The sequence below is a fragment of the Ranitomeya variabilis genome, chromosome 1 (genome assembly GCF_051348905.1).
Source record: "Ranitomeya variabilis isolate aRanVar5 chromosome 1, aRanVar5.hap1, whole genome shotgun sequence".
In the NCBI taxonomy this organism is placed as follows: Eukaryota; Metazoa; Chordata; class Amphibia; order Anura; family Dendrobatidae; genus Ranitomeya; species Ranitomeya variabilis.
Window position 1 is genome coordinate 318,748,637 of NC_135232.1, and position 17,333 is coordinate 318,765,969.

Sequence of the window (17,333 nt, forward strand, 5' to 3'; positions counted from 1 at the left end):
GTTTAATGCTGGACTTATTTGATATGCATAATAACAATCTATATTTATTTTATATTTTCTATCAACATTCATTTAGCACCATTTTTTAATTTACTTTAAAACAGTACAAATTTATGCTATTGGATTTGATTATGTTAAGAAATAGAATGGGAAAGAATCGTACAATAAGTGTTCTTGGATAAATAGACCATTGGTTAGAGTTAATTGGAAATATATAACAATATACAAAATATTACAGTAGCTTTGGTTATTATTGATATTTTCTGTATTCCTCAGGTCCTGACTGGATCACATATGGCTAGAAAAAATGAAACACACATCACTGAGTTTATCTTGCTTGGACTGTCTTCTGAATTTCAGCCATTGCTGTTTGGAATATTTATAATAATTTACATCTTCACTTTGACAGGGAACTCAATGATCATTTTGATTGTGTCATTAGATTCCCATTTACACACACCTATGTATCTTTTTCTGAGAAGTCTGTCCCTCACAGAGATGCTCTACACAACAGTAACTGTGCCCCGAATGCTCAGAGACTTCTTACATAAAAACAAAGAAATATCCCAAATAAGTTGTGCGGCACAGTTTTATTTCTTCTGCTGCTTAGGTGCCTCGGAATGCTTTATTCTTGCCTTCATGGCTTATGATCGATATTTAGCCATCTGTCATCCTCTTCATTATATGACAAGAATGACAAAAAGTAAATGTCTATATTTCTCACTGGCATCATGGGTGACTGGTTTGGTTTTGCCTTTGGGCAATATCATTATGGTCTTTGGGCTACCATTTTGTAATTCCAACATTATTGACCATTTCTTTTGTGACATACTACAGGTAATACATTTAGCATGTTCAGAGGCACTTCCTAGTACTTTAGTTGTCATTAAGTTATATGTATTAATATATACTTTTTTGGTCATACCTTTACCTTTCATACTCATTCTTTTGTCTTATACACGCATCTTTATAAGTGTCCTTAGGATACGTTCTGCAGCCGGACGTAAGAAGGCTTGCTCTACATGTGGCTCTCATCTTATATCTGTGAGTTTGTTCTTTGGGTCAGCAACCATAACCTACTTAAGAACAGAAGCTATTAATACTTATGGCGGGCCAAAGGTGTGGTCTCTTTTCTTTCTTGTTTTCGTGCCTATGCTAAACCCACTGATATATAGTTTGAGGAACAATGAAGTTAAAAGAGCTTTACAGAAGTTTGGTCAAAAAGTGTTTTCTGGATAATTTTGTTTTTATTATATATATATATATATATATATATATATATATATAAGGCTGAGTGTATGTATGTGTATGTATCAAGCCATGCCCACTCCACGTAGCTCCTCCCACTCCACGTAGCCACACTCACTCCTCACGCAAAGCCCCGTCCACATGGCCCACGTTGTTAGCACACATGGCGGAGATACATTCACCTCAAAAGGCACCCTGCAAAACTCACCGGCTGCAACATCCCAGCTGCTGCAAGATACAATCAGGGCTGCCACTTTCAGAGTATCAGTGCGGTGCAGGCACAGGCCATATCTAGCTCCATCGTGTCTAGAATGGAGTTGCTCCCGTGAGGCATGACGTCAAGGGAAAGGGAGGAGCCTCATGGATTACACCGCTGTGCTCATAACATGAAGTTGCTGTGCACATGTGAGGACAAGAAAGGAGTGAGGTGAAAATGAGAGGAGTGAGTTGAAAATGAGAGGAGTGAGGGGAAAATGAGAGGCGTGATGGGAAAATGAGAGAAGTGAGGTGCTGCTGCAGTATGAGACTGTGTATGGAGAAGAGTGAGGCGCTGCAGGTGGAGGCTCTGTATAAGGCCACACGTTCAGTATTTGTTCAGTATTTTACCTGAGTATTTATAAGCCAAAACCACAAGTGGGAGAAAAATACAGAAGTGGTGATGTGTTTTATTATACTTTTCCTCTGATTGTTTTACTCCAAGTTTTAGCTTACAAATACTGATGTAAAAATGCTGGCCAAATAACATGTGAATGTGGTCTAAAGGAGAAAAGTGTGCAATTAGTGCAATTTCTCTCGGGATCAAGTGTTTCCAATTGTAAATGGAAGAGGAGTGTGAGGTGCTGCCGGAGGAGGCGACTACAAAGGACAAAAGCTGTGCTGCAGAAAAATGCTGTGTATAAAGGAGGAGCGTGAGGTGCAGGAGGAAGCTGTGTAAAAAAAAGGAGCATGAGGTGCAGGAGGAATAAGGCCCCTTAACTGCCGCCGTTAAAAGTTATATCGGCAGTCTAAGGGGTTAATATTGTGCTACAAAAAAAACTATCAATACTTGGGTAATCATTTAGTTAATTTGTGTTGCAAATCTGTAGTGTTGAGTATATGATGTGAAATGTTTTTATGTGCAATATATTCATTATTATTTGTTATGACTAACTACAGTTAGTTACTATGCCCGGGCAATGCTGAGTTCTTTAGCTAGTAGGAATGTAAAGTAAAATACCCTAAAAAGAGAAGTAACTTGCAAAATTTGTAACAAGGACCACTGACCCTCATTTGCATCTATAGTACTGCTGACTCCTCATGAGGTAGAGGGACCTTTATACCCTACAGGCATTATGGCTCAGATGCTATTGTTACCAATACACCTAGCATAGCTACTTATGGTCCTTATAAATTTACTTTTTGTAAAAAAGTTAATTGTTCATTTTTGTTAGAATTGTAGATTTATTCTCCAAGTCCTATCTTAGATGGCTTATATTGTACTCTAAAATATTGCAAGTGCCTATTACAGAAGCTAATAAATCATTCATAATGGTATACACACTGATATTTTTGTTAAAGGGGTTGTCAGGTCCAAATCGATAATGAATCCCCTCCAGAGCATGCACTGCCCTGCTGGAATTCAATGGTTTCTGAGACATGATCGGAGAATATGTATGAGTTGTACATACTCCTGGGCAGAAGCTGTCTAGTGGTCATGGCCTCTCTACATACACTAGTATGGAGCGAGGCAACGCTCACTAGCTGGGAGTATGGATGGGCGTGTTCGGGGGGATTCATAAGTCTGCAGTCGCACAAAATGACTGCAGACTTATCAATTTGGACAGGACAACTCTTTTAGCATATGGACTGTAAATACATGACTTTCTATTTAGTGAGGGTCTAGCTACCATTGAAAACGCAATGCCTAGAATAAAGTGGCCAAAATACTGGTTAAAGGGGATTTACAAGAATGTAATAAAATAGCCTCAGTACTTATTTCTAATGACAGCCTTCATAGTCATGTATCAAGATGGGTTGCAGTCTGTCTGTTGAGACACAATTCTTGGGATCTGTTTCTTCAGAGGAATTGTACTGTAAGCACACATACCAGAGCTGCCAGAGAACAGTGAACGGATATTCATCTTTTACATCATGTGACTTTGTTACTCCTGGTGTCATACTGGACTACGGGGGGCGGAAGCCTTAAACCATAAGCCCCAGAACAAACAAAATATTGACAGATAATAGTATATGAGTTTTTGACCACTCCCACTTAGTGGAACACAGAGCAACAGTCTGTGCATACGTCAACCTGAACATGGGATAGTTCTTATAGTCTCCATGAACACACCTTACCCCTACCCCTTTTACAGGGACTATCACATACAGAAGTGTCGCTCTTACCAGTGTCACTAAAGTCCCTTAGTCCAGGAGTCCCATCACTTGGACACAGTTCACAGTCACCTGGCATATCTGAAGCACCCCAGTATGAGGAACAGCACTGCAGGTAGGGTAGGCAAAGTAAGAGTAGCACCGGCTTATGCTGCAGTCCATCGGCTTTGAGGTCAAGAGACAATTGGCTGATATATCACCCAGGACTTGACACCTCTAACAGACAATGGCACGAAATGTAACCTTTGAACCCAGCTCTGACGCCTCCTGGGTCTTTGTGCACCCCTTAGATATGGACTTGGGCCCCTTCTTTTGGTCTCTCAGAAATGGGAATTCAGGCTTCCTTGATTTCTCAAAGAGTTCTCAATGGCCAATTATCTTTCCAGGAGGTCCACAATGTCATCTGTATTCGGGGGGATCTCCTTAGGCAACCAACATTTCCACAGATTTCAGTAGTGAGTAGATAAATTGGTCAACTACCACTCTTTCCACTATCTGTACAGAAGAGCAAGTCTGAGGCTGTAGCCATTTTTTGTACCAGATGTAACAGATCAAACATCTGGGACCAGCAAGATTAGTTCATTTTCAGGTGCCAGAGGTGCAGCCATTGTGCCCAGACTGCCAGCTTGTCGTATTCCTTGGCATCCTGCAGGGCAAAGTTGTAGTATGCTGAAAAAAGGGAATGTACAGCACCTCCAAAAATCATACAATGATCTAATGCCACTAGGCAAAAATATTTATGACTGAACATGAGGTTCTTAGTTTAACATTCTGATCAGACTGTATGAAGCCCACTGCCACATCACGGCAAACCTCGTAGTGGGTCCTACCACCCCAATGGAGTGGAGCCGTGCCCCGACCACAGCAACAGCGCTCATGCTGCAAGACTGAGTCCCCATGACTCCAGACCACGCTGCCCCACCAGCACAAAAAACACAGCAACAATGGCCAACACACAGCACCCACACCAAATAAAAGGAGCACTGAAACTCACCTTCCTCCAGCTCTTCAATGAGAGCAAAATTTGACTACACCCCTTACTTTGCAGGCTCCTGCTAATTAAAATCACCTGTGCCAAATTTTTGCCTGGAGTCATGGGGACTCAGTCTTAAAGCATGGGGGCTGTGGGGCACCACGTCGTCTGCCCTGCTGGTGCATTGCTGCTGTGGCGGTGATTGACGCACAGTTCTGCTCCGTTAGGGCGGTAGGATCCACTACGAGGTTTGCCGTGACGTGGCAGTGGCCTTCATACACTCTGATCAGAATGTTAAACTAAGAACCTCATGTTCACTTATATAAATTTTTAGATCAATGTATGATTTTTTGGAGGTGCGGTTCATGCTCTTTTTTGGTGCAAAGTTGTAGTATCCTTTCTGCTGTTCCTAAGTAAAGTGTGAAGATCTGAGGTTATGGGTTGTAATAATCACCTAGGCAGTTAAATGATGCAACTGTTTTTTTATTCCTTAAGTCCATGGTTTTACAACAACTCTTGGTAGCTGGCCAAAATACATTGCCCCAATCCACAAAATAAGCACCCTGGGGCTGGTAGAGCCACTGCCCCCATACCAGGCGATAATCACTGTCTCCCAACTTTTGGTTTGCCCACAGATTTCATATCTCCCATCAGTATAGTATGTAGTCACAGTCCATGCTCCTCCAGATGACAGATAACACAACTAGAGATGAGCGGTGTTCGAGTCGAACTGTTCGCCAATTTCAAATTCGAGCTGTTTTGGGCGGTATTCGAGTCGTTCGACGAACCCGAACAATTTGCTTAAAATTCGGCTGTTCGAGTTTCAGTTCGATAACTGTTCGTTCACCAAGAGCCTAGCTTGATTTGAACATTAAAACTGTTTATCATTGTTAATGGACTGTTTCAGTGTATAGTGGGCGGGGGATAGATCTGTGCTGAAATAACGCCAATCTTCATTTTTTTTGTTCACCACATTTACAGAGGGGCGGTGCAGTCTCTCAGCCTATTACCAGTGCACACAGCAATGTGCATGTGATGCACACAAGCAAGGGCATGTGTCATTGGCTGTGTATGTCACATGTCCTTGCCCTATAAGAACCAGCCATTTGCTCCGTCGCCACCATTTCCTCACTGCTGCAGCTTAGTGTTAGATAGCACCGCTGCTGCTGTGGGCGCTATACAGACTAAGAGTGTTTTTTTGGAGCGAATTGTCAGAGAGATAGGTTTAGGGAGTCGGGACTAGTTGTAATATCAGCCCTTTTCAGGGTAGGTTACAGCAGTTCATAGCACTGTTTGCCAGGCAGGTCTGAGCCAGTGCTGTGCAAGTGTTAGTCACAGCATTTGGTGTAATCTAGCTCAGCCAATCCTTTTGGGCTAGTAGCATTGTCTGATAGTCATCTGAGTAGCCCGCCTGTGAAGCTAGTTACACCGCCTGTGTATCTTAATTTTTACTGCATCTAACCCAGTAAATCGTTTTGGGGTTTTGGGCTTAGTAGCAGTGTCTGCACGTCAGCAGAGTAGCCCGCCTGTGAAGATAGCTACACCGCCTGTGTATCTCAATTTTTACTGCATCTAACCCAGGAAATCGTTTTGGGGTTTTGGGCTTAGTAGCAGTGTCTGCATGTCAGCAGAGTAGCCCGCCTGTGAAGCTAACTACACCGCCTGTGTATCTCAATTTTTACTGCATCTAACCCAGTAAATCATTTTGGGGTTTGGGGCTTAGTAGCAGTGTTTGCACGTCAGCAGAGTAGCCCGCCTGTAAAACTAACTACACCGCCTGTGTATCTCTATTTTCACTGCATCTAATCCAGTTAATAGTTTTGGGCCTAGGAGCAGTGTCTGCACGTCAGCAGAGTAGCCCGCCTGTGAAACTAACTACACCGCCTGTGTATCTCTATTTTCACTGCATCTAATCCAGTTAATAGTTTTGGGCCTAGGAGCAGTGTCTGCACGTCAGCAGAGTAGCCCACCTGTGAAACTAACTACACCGCCTGTGTATCTCTATTTTCACTGCATCTAATACAGTTAATAGTTTTGGGCCTAGGAGCAGTGTCTGCACGTCAGCAGAGTAGCCTACCTGTGAAACTAACTACACCGCCTGTGTATCTGAATTTTCACTGCATCTAATCCAGTTAATAGTTTTGGGCCTAGGAGCAGTGTCTGCACATCAGCAGAGTAGCCCGCCTGTGAAACAAACTATACCGCCTGTGTATCTCAATTTTCACTGCATCTAATCCAGTTAATAGTTTTGGGCCTAGTACCACAGTTTGGTCACTCAGTTCTGCTCGGTTTTCATCCATCAGTTGTTGTGCCAACAACTACAGATACAGAGTTGCCAATTAGTTAAGCACTAAAATGAGTGGCAAAAGGCCTGCTGCTGGTGGAATTGGGAATAGGCGTGTTGGAAAGGGAAAAAAAGGTTGTGTCCGTGGGGTAGGTGGTAAAGCAACATTAACATCTGCAGAAGAAAGACCATCTTCCAGCCAAAGTAAGATGTCTACTTCTTTTTGTGGACAATCTGATATGATTCCTTTCTTACGACCATCGCTACAAGCATCGCCAAAAATTCCAGATGAGGCACAAAAACAGCAGGTGCTTAAACGGATATCAAGTGTTCGTTCAAGTGGGCTCTCCTCCATGTCAACTTCAACATCACAACTACTCCTGTCCTCAGAGTTGTCACCCCAATCGCACTTGCTTCCTCAAAGCTCCCAAGTCTCCAGCTGCCCGTCTGAGCATGGGGTAACACACATGGTTGAGTCTGTAGAGCTGTTTACGCATACTATAGCCTGGGAATCAGAGGTCTGCTCCAGAGCTTCTGTGAATCCAGACGAGGAAATGATCTGCACTGATGCCCAGAATCTTTGTGAGTCGGATCCAGGCCCAGATGAAGAAGGTTCTGAGCACAATGTAGACCCTTGTTCCCAAACTGTAACTCCTGTTGGTGGAGACTGTTGGTGGAGACAAGGAGGAAGATGATGATGAAACTGAGACACCTGATTGGAACGAAAACTTGACTTTTCGGTCGGGGGCAGGAGGAGGTTGGCTCTGAGGATGACGGGTGTGAGAACACACAGGATGATGATGACGACATTGTAGACCCTACTTACTGTCAACCCCCAGTTCGCCAGTCCATGAGGTCAGCAGAGGAGGTGGAGGAGGATGCTAGTGACGAGTCTGATGACGAGGTAACGGTGTGCCTTCCTGGACAGAGACGGAGTACTGGAAGCACGCCAACAACTGCATCCTCAACCCTAACTGTGCCTCAGACCAGAAGTCGTGGTGGCTCTTCAGGTCTCACGGGCTCTAAGCCTTGCATAGCCTGGGCATTTTTTGACATCGCAAAGGATGACCCAACTCATGTTGTCTGTAACATTTGTCACCAAAATCTCATTAGAGGCCAAAAAATGACTAGCTTGAGTACTTCAAGCATGAACCGTCACATGGATATGAGGCATAAGTTGCAGTGGGAAGCTCACTGTGCTACAATGTGGCCTAGTGGGCCGGGTCAACCACCGTCTGCCCCATCAAGTGCATCCGCATCCTCTTCATCTCCTGTGACTGTGGGGACAGCAGTCACACTTGGTTTTGGATGCAGACCTTCCACCTCTTTACCCGCAACAGCCAGTGTAATTTGCAGGTCATCAGGACATTTGCAAGTGGAAACACCTGCTGGTGTTGAGCGCTCTCCGACATCGACACCACATTTTGATCAAGGCAACATAACATCTCCACCTGCACCTTCCTCACAGACCAGCAGTTTGCCAGGGACACCCTACTCAACTCCGTCTAAGCACGGTAGCCAGCCCTCAGTCCCTCAGATGTGGACAAGTAAAAGACCATTTCCTCCTAGCCATGACAAAGCTAAGAGGTTGAATTTCTCCATCTGCAAGCTGTTGGCTACAGAAATGCTGCCTTTCCACCTGGTGGACACAGAGGATTTTTGAGACCTTATGTCCGTCGCAGTGCCCCAGTACCAGATGCCCAGTCGCCACTACTTCTCAAAGAAAGCTGTGCCTGCGCTACACCAGCATGTCGCACACAACATCACCGCTTCCTTGAGAAACTTTGTGTGTGACAGGGTGCATTTCACCACAGACACTTGGACGAGTAGACATGGACAGGGGCGTTACATGTCAGTGACTGGGCACTGGGTAACTACGGCGACATCAGGAGAAGGGGCTGCTGTCCAAGTCTTGTCGTCCCCATGAGTTGCTCGTCGATCCTCTGCATCTAGAAGTTCCTCCACTGCTTCTGCCTCCTCAACCTCCTCTCGGTCCTCCACCTGCACCCAAAGCCTGTCTGATAATGCCACCCGTGTTGTAACTGCGCAGAAGGAATCCTGCACACCTCCTCACTATGCTGTCACCAGGGCTCAACGGCATCAGGCAGTGTTTACACTGAAATGTCTGGGAAATGTGAGTCACACAGCTGAGGAGTTGTGGTCAGCTCTGGAGACCGAGTTCCATCAATGGTTGTCTCCACTCAACCTGCAGCCTGGGAAGGCTGTGTGCGACAATGCTGCAAACCTGGGTGCAGCCCTTTGCCGGGAAAATGTCACACACGTGCCTTGTATGGCTCACGTTTTGAACCTGGTTGTCCAGCAATTTTTATCCCACTATCCCGGACTAGATGGGCTTCTGCAGAGGGCACGGTTGCTGTGTGCTCTGTTGTGAATTGGATTATTTGGCTCCCTCTTGTGGTCACTAGCGATATGACATCTTGAGTTTCTTTCCTCAGCTTGGGTTCCACCTGGCTCGTTAGTTCAGGGGTGTTGCTATGTAAGCTTCCTGGACTTTCAGTCTGGTGCCTGGCATCGTTGTAATCAGATCCTTTCTGTTTACTCCAGTCTGCTGTCCTGGTTCTTGCAAAACTAAGCTAAGTCCTGCTTTCTTGTTTTTTGGCTATTTGCATTGCTTAGATTTTTGTCCAGCTTGTACTAAATGTGATTCCTGATATTGCTGGAAGCTCTAGGAGGCTGGTATTCTCCCCCCGGGCCGTTAGACGGTTCGGGGGTTCTTGAATATCCAGCGTGGAAATTTTGTTAGGGTTTTTTTGCTGACCGTATTAGACATCTTACTATATTCTGCTATTAGTCAGTGGGCCTCTCTTTGCTAAATACCTAGTTCATTCTTACGTTTGCCTTTTCTTTTTACCTCACCGTTATTATTTGTTGGGGGCTTGTATCCAACTTTTGGGGTATTTTCTCTGGAGGCAAGAAAGGTCTATCTTTTCCCTTCCAGGGTTAGTTAGTCCTCCTGCTGGCGCGAGACGTCTAGAACCAACGTAGGTACGTTCCCCGGCTGCTGTTATTTGTGGTGTTAGGATCAGGTATACGGTCAGCCTAGTTACCACTCCCTATGAGCTAGCTTTTTGTGTTTGCAGACTTGGTACTACTTCTGAGACCCTCTGCCATTGGGGTCATAACAGTATGCCAGGCCAAAGGTGAATGTTTAATGCATTGCAGAAGTGGGATAATGAGAAAGGAAATTCTGAGTTTGTTTTTTTTTTTTTTTTTTTTTCCTTCTTCCTCCCCTTTACCTCAGAGTGGCTTGAGCTTGCTGCAGACATGAATGTCCAGACTTTGATTACTAGTGTGGATCAGCTTGCTGCTCGTGTGCAGGGCATTCAAGATTTTGTTACCAGTAGTCCTATGTCTGAACCTAAAATACCTATTCCTGAACTGTTCTCTGGAGACCAATTTAAGTTTAGGAATTTCAGGAATAATTGTAAATTGTTTCTATCTCTGAGACCCCGTTCGTCTGGAGACTCAGCTCAGCAAGTTAAAATTGTTATCTCTTTCTTGCGGGGCGACCCTCAGGATTGGGCCTTCTCGTTAGCGCCAGGAGATCCGGCATTGGCAAATATTGATGCGTTTTTTCTGGCGCTCGGGTTGCTTTACGAGGAACCCAATCTTGAAATTCAGGCAGAAAAAGCCTTGCTGGCTATCTCTCAGGGCCAGGATGAAGCTGAAGTGTATTGCCAAAAATTTCGGAAATGGTCCGTGCTTACTCAGTGGAATGAGTGTGCTCTGGCCGCAAATTTCAGAAATGGCCTTTCTGAAGCCATTAAGAATGTGATGGTGGGTTTCTCCATTCCTACAAGTCTGAATGATTCCATGGCGCTGGCTATTCAAATTGACCGGCGTTTGCGGGAGCGCAAAGCCGCTAATCCTCTGGTGGTGTTGTCTGAACAAACACCTGATTTAATGCAATGTGGTAGAATTCAGACTAGAAATGAACGGAAAAATCATAGACGTCAGAATGGGTTGTGTTTTTACTGTGGTGATTCTACACATGTTATATCAGCATGCTCTAAACGCCTAACAAGGGTTGTTAGTCCTGTCGCCATTGGTAATTTGCAACCTAAATTTATTTTGTCTGTGACTTTAATTTGCTCATTGTCTTCCTACCCTGTTATGGCGTTTGTGGATTCAGGTGCTGCCCTGAGTCTTATGGATCTGTCATTTGCCAAGCGCTGTGGTTTTGTTCTTGAGCCATTGGTAAATCCTATCCCTCTTAGAGGTATTGATGCTACGCCATTGGCGGAAAATAAGCCGCAGTTTTGGACACAGGTAACCATGTGCATGACTCCTGAACATCGGGAGGTGATTCGTTTTCTTGTTCTGCATAAAATGCATGATTTGGTCATTTTGGGTCTGCCATGGTTACAGACCCATAATCCAGTCTTGGATTGGAAGGCAATGTCTGTGTCAAGTTGGGGCTGTCAGGGAATTCATGGTGATTCCCCGCCAGTGTCTATTGCTTCCTCTACTCCTTTGGAAGTTCCTGAGTATTTGTCTAATTATCAGGATGTATTCAGCGAGTCCAGGTCCAGTGCTCTTCCTCCTCATAGGGACTGTGACTGCGCTATAGATTTGATTCCAGGCAGTAAATTTCCTAAGGGAAGATTATTTAATCTGTCTGTACCTGAGCATACCGCAATGCGTTCGTATATCAAGGAGTCTCTGGAGAAGGGGCATATCCGTCCATCCTCTTCCCCTCTTGGTGCGGGATTCTTTTTTGTGGCCAAGAAGGACGGATCTTTGAGACCTTGTATAGACTATCGGCTTCTGAATGAAATCACTGTTAAATTTCAGTATCCTTTGCCTCTGTTGTCGGACTTGTTTGCCCGGATTAAGGGTGCCAAGTGGTTCACCAAGATAGATCTTCGTGGTGCGTACAACCTTGTGCGCATTATGCAAGGAGATGAATGGAAAACTGCATTTAATACGCCCGAAGGTCATTTTGAGTACTTGGTGATGCCTTTTGGGCTCTCTAATGCTCCTTCAGTGTTTCAGTCCTTTATGCATGATATCTTCCGGAAGTATCTGGATAAATTTATGATTGTTTATCTGGATGATATTCTGGTTTTTTCTGATGATTGGGACTCCCATGTAAAGCAGGTCAGGATGGTGTTTCAGGTTTTGCGTGAGAATGCTTTGTTTGTTAAGGGCTCAAAGTGTCTCTTTGGAGTGCAGAAGGTTCCCTTTTTGGGTTTTATTTTTTCCCCTTCTGCGGTGGAGATGGACCCAGTCAAGGTCCGAGCTATTCATGATTGGTCTCAACCCACGTCAGTTAAGAGTCTTCAGAAGTTCTTGGGTTTTGCTAACTTCTACCGTCGTTTTATCGCTAACTTTTCTAGCGTTGTTAAACCTTTGACGGATATGACCAAGAAAGGTTCTGATGTTGCTAACTGGGCTCCTGCAGCCGTGGAAGCTTTCCAAGAGCTGAAGCGCCGGTTTACTTCGGCGCCTGTTTTGTGCCAGCCTGATGTCTCACTTCCCTTTCAGGTTGAAGTGGATGCTTCTGAGATCGGGGCAGGGGCCGTTTTGTCGCAGAGAGGCCCTGGTTGCTCTGTAATGAGACCATGTGCTTTTTTTTCTAGGAAGTTTTCGCCTGCTGAGCGGAATTATGATGTTGGCAATCGGGAGTTGTTGGCCATGAAGTGGGCATTTGAGGAGTGGCGTCATTGGCTCGAGGGTGCTAAGCATCGTGTGGTGGTCTTGACTGATCACAAAAATCTGATGTATCTCGAGTCTGCTAAACGCCTGAATCCTAGACAGGCCCTTTGGTCATTGTTTTTCTCCCGTTTTGACTTTGTGGTCTCGTATTTACCAGGTTCAAAGAATGTGAAGGCTGATGCTCTTTCAAGGAGCTTTGTGCCTGACTCTCCTGGAGTCTCAGAGCCAGCTGGTATTCTTAAAGAGGGAGTAATCTTGTCAGCCATTTCTCCGGATTTGCGACGTGTGTTGCAGAGATTTCAGGCTGGTAGACCTGACTCTTGTCCACCTGACAGACTGTTTGTTCCTGATAAATGGACCAGCAGAGTCATTTCCGAGGTTCATTCCTCGGTGTTGGCAGGGCATCCGGGGATTTTTGGCACCAGAGATTTGATGGCTGGGTCCTTTTGGTGGCCTTCCTTGTCGCGGGATGTGCGGTCATTTGTGCAGTCCTGTGGGACTTGTGCTCGAGCTAAGCCTTGCTGTTCTCGTGCCAGCGGGTTGCTCTTGCCCTTGCCTGTCCTGAAGAGGCCTTGGACACACATTTCCATGGATTTCATTTCGGATCTTCCGGTGTCTCGGGGCATGTCTGTCGTCTGGGTGGTGTGTGATCGCTTTTCCAAGATGGTCCATTTGGTGCCCTTGCCTAAGTTGCCTTCCTCTTCCGATCTGGTTCCTTTGTTTTTTCAGAATGTGGTTCATTTGCACGGCATTCCTGAGAATATCGTGTCTGACAGAGGATCCCAGTTTGTGTCCAGATTCTGGTGATCTTTTTGTGCTAAGATGGGCATTGATCTGTCGTTCTCGTCTGCCTTTCATCCTCAGACTAATGGCCAGACGGAGCGAACTAATCAGACGCTGGAGGCTTATTTGAGATGTTTTGTTTCTGCGGATCAGGATGATTGGGTGACCTTCTTGCCATTGGCTGAGTTTGCCCTCAATAATCGGGCTAGTTCCGCTACTTTGGTTTCGCCATTTTTCTGCAACTCTGGTTTTCATCCTCGTTTCTCCTCAGGTCATGTTGAGCCTTCTGACTGTCCTGGGGTGGATTCTGTGGCTGATAGGTTGCAGCGGACTTGGAATCATGTGGTGGACAACTTGAAGTTGTCACAGGAGAAGGCTCAGCGTTTTGCCAACCGTCGCCGCGGTGTGGGTCACCGACTTCGTGTTGGGGATTTGGTTTGGTTGTCTTCTCGGTATGTCCCTCTGAAGGTTTCCTCTCCTAAGTTTAAGCCTTGCTTTATTGGTCCTTATAGAATTTTGGAGGTCCTTAATCCGGTGTCTTTTCGTTTGGATCTTCCTGTGTCGTTTGCCATTCACAATGTGTTCCATAGGTCTTTGTTGCGGCGGTACATTGTGCCTGTGGTTCCTGCTGTTGACCCTCCTGCTCCGGTCTTGGTTGAGGGCGAGTTGGAGTACGTGGTGGAGATCTTAGATTCTCGTCTCTCTAGACGGAGGCTTCAGTATCTGGTCAAATGGAAGGGCTATGGTCAGGAGGATAATTCCTGGGTGGTCGCCTCTGATGTTCATGCGGCCGATTTGGTTCGTGCCTTTTACGCTGCCCATCCTGATCGCCCTGGTGGTCGTAGTGAGGGTTCGGTGACCCCTCCTTAAAGGGGGGGTACTGTTATGAACTATACTTTTTGGCTCCCTCTTGTGGTCACTAGCGGTATGGCTCTTGGATATTCTTTCCCCAGGTTGGTAGTCACCTGGTTCGTTAGACCCTGGGTGTTCCTATTTAAACTTCCTGGTTTCTTAGTCCATTGCCTGGCATCAATGTAATCAGTCCTTGTCTGGTTGCTCCTGTCTACTGGTCCTGATTTTTGCAACATAAGCTAAGTCCTGCTTTCTTGTTTTTGTTTATTAGTATTGTTCTGTTTTTTGTCCAGCTTGTTCATAATGTGATTCCTGATTTTGCTGGAAGCTCTAAGGGTGCTGATATTCTCCCCCCACACCGTTAGTCGGTGCGGGGGTTCTTGGATATTCAGCGTGGATATTTTTGTAGGGTTTTTTGCTGACCGCATAAGTCCGCTTTCTATATTTCTGCTATTATTTAGTGGGCCTCTCTTTGCTGAATCTAGTTCATACTTACGTTTGTCCTTTCTTCTTACCTCACCGTTATTATTTGTTGGGGGCCTGTATCTACTTTGGGGTACCTTTCTCTTGAGGCAAGTGAGGTCTGATTTTCTCTGAAAGGGTTAGCTAGTTCTCCGGCTGGCGCGAGACGTCTAGAACCAACATAGGTACGTTCCCCGGCTGCTATTAGTTGTGGGCTAGGATCAGTTATGCGGTCAGCTCAGTTACCACCTCCCTATGAGCTAGTTTTTTATGTTTGCAGACTTTGCTGAAGACCCTGAGATCCTCTACCATTGGGATCACAACACTCACTATGCTGAATGGGTTAATTTATTTCTATTTGCTTCTATCTAAAATGCATAGCAGGCACATTAGATATGTCTGTGTTTGTATTGATGACCTTGAGACAGTTGATCATTGGGGAATATGATGCTGGTATAGCATTGGCAGTGGTTATGATTGTGCCACTATTTGGTATGTGAGAAAATTAACAAAATTGTCTACTTTTTAGCATCTTAAGACCTGGATATATAGTAACTGATCAAGGTATGAAAACCGCATTAGACATTGTTTCAATATGAAAATATGGCTAGATCTTTCCTTGTGGGCATGAAAATCACAATTGACCTTGTGACTACTGCTGTATGGTGCAATGATCTCTGTTATAGGGGACCCAACTTATCAGAAATAGATGGCATATCCTAAAGATATATCATCAATGTCTATCATTGGATTGCCTCTTAAAACTCCTAATTACTTCATGCTTTATGAATAAACTTATTTACACAACTTCACAATAATCTTTGTCAACTTTAATGCTAATTTGAAACTCTATCCCAAGGGTCTGCTTGTGGTAACCGAAGAGAACCTTTTCCCTAGGAAAGACAAAGAAGTAGAAAAGTAATAAAACAACAACTGTCACGTGATCATCATGTAAATGGTAGATGTTTATTTAACTGGTTGTATAACTGATGCCTATTAATTGAAGAGACTTCCTAATAACTAAAGAGACATTACGAATATAACAGGAGCATTTCTACAATTAGAATGTGCTTTATTGCGCTTCTATTAATATTCTATTTCCTTCCTGTAATTTCTTATCCTTGCACTACTGACAACCTGGGTAAGAGGATGCTATCAAATATAAGATCCACGTGGAAAAAAATAGAACCGGAGGATAGAAGCCGCGCAGACCACAATAAAGGTAACAGAGTTACACACACACTCTGTTTATTAGCCTACGCGTTTCGTGGCAAACAGGCCACTTCATCAGGGCATCAAGATTCATCAGTAAAACCAGGTATATATTATATAGTGTGTGTGTAACTCTGTTACCTTTATTGTGGTCTGCGCGGCTTCTATCCTCCGGTTCTATCTTTTTCCACGTGGATCCATACTGTTTGCCGTGAGCCTGCTGCGACCATACGTGCTTATCCAAGGGAGTTGTGACCTATCACAACCAGACCAGGTGAGTCTGTTTTGTGGGGGTCCAGGTGATTGCGATACCTGAAGGTATTACTCTATGTGCGCTTCTTTTTCTTGTTTTTAGAGATCAAATATAAGATGACATATTGCTATGTTTCCTCTTTAAATTATAATGTAATTGTGCATATATGTCCACTGGTAAAAAGGATATACTTTAATTTGTTCTTAAAACCAGGGCTTTGGTTCTGACTTCACAAATGTTTTAACAGATAGGCATTAGCAAGCTTGAAATGGAAGTCAAGAAGCGATCTTCCATCATATAAGTATTAGGAGCATAATAAAGGTAAACCTATAGAGATTCCACAGTCTCTATTTTACACTTCTAATATTAAAAAAGTTGTTAAATGTATCTCTAAATTAGCAAATGTGTTAGGTGTTGTGAATTAGACTTTTTTGGCTCCCTCTTGTGGTTACTATTGATATGACTCTGGGATTTCCTTCCCTCAGTTTGCACCCAGCTGGGTCGTTACTTCAGGGGTGTTGCTATATAAACCTCCTGGAACCTTAGTCCAGTGCCTGGCATCGGTGTTATCAGACACATTCTGTTTGCTCCTGTTTGCTGGTCCTGGTTCGTGCAAAATTAAGCTAAGTCTTGCTTCTTTGTTTTTTGGGTTATTTGTTTGCTATCATTTTTGTCCAGCTTGTACTAAATGTGATTCCTGACCTTGCTGGAAGCTCTAGGGGGCTGGTGTTCTCCCCCCGGGCCGTTAGACGGTTCGGGGGTTCTTGAATTTCCAGTGTGGATATTTTTGATAGGATTTTTTGCTGACCATATAAGTTATCTTTCTATATTCTGCTATTAGCTAGTGGGCCTCTCTTTGCTAAATACCTAGCTCATTCTTATGTTTGTCTTTTCCTCTTACCTCACCGTTATTATTTGTGGGGGGCTTCTATCCAACTTTTGGGGTATTTCCTCTGGAGGCAAGAAAGGTCTTTCTTTTCCCTTCTAGGGGTAGTTAGCTCTCCGGCTGGCGCGAGACGTCTAGGATCAACGTAGGAACGTTCCCCGGCTGCTGGTATTTGTGGTGCTAGGATTAGTTATATGGTCAGCCCAGTTACCACTGCCCTATGAGCTGGTTTTCTGTATTTACAGACTTAGCATTATTCCTGAGACCCTCTGCCATTGGGGTCATAACAGTATGCCAGGCCTTTATGCATGATATTTTCCGGAAGTATCTG

General features: G+C 44.5%; 1 protein-coding gene across 1 annotated transcript; it reads left to right on the forward strand.

Moving 5' to 3' along the window:
• Positions 1 to 294: 294 nt before the first annotated feature.
• LOC143794734 (olfactory receptor 10A7-like) lies at positions 295 to 1,239 on the forward strand. Its single transcript, XM_077280971.1, has one exon. The coding sequence runs from the start codon at positions 295 to 297 to the stop codon at positions 1,237 to 1,239; it is 945 nt and encodes a 314-aa protein (XP_077137086.1).
• The last annotated feature ends 16,094 nt before the right edge of the window (positions 1,240 to 17,333 follow it).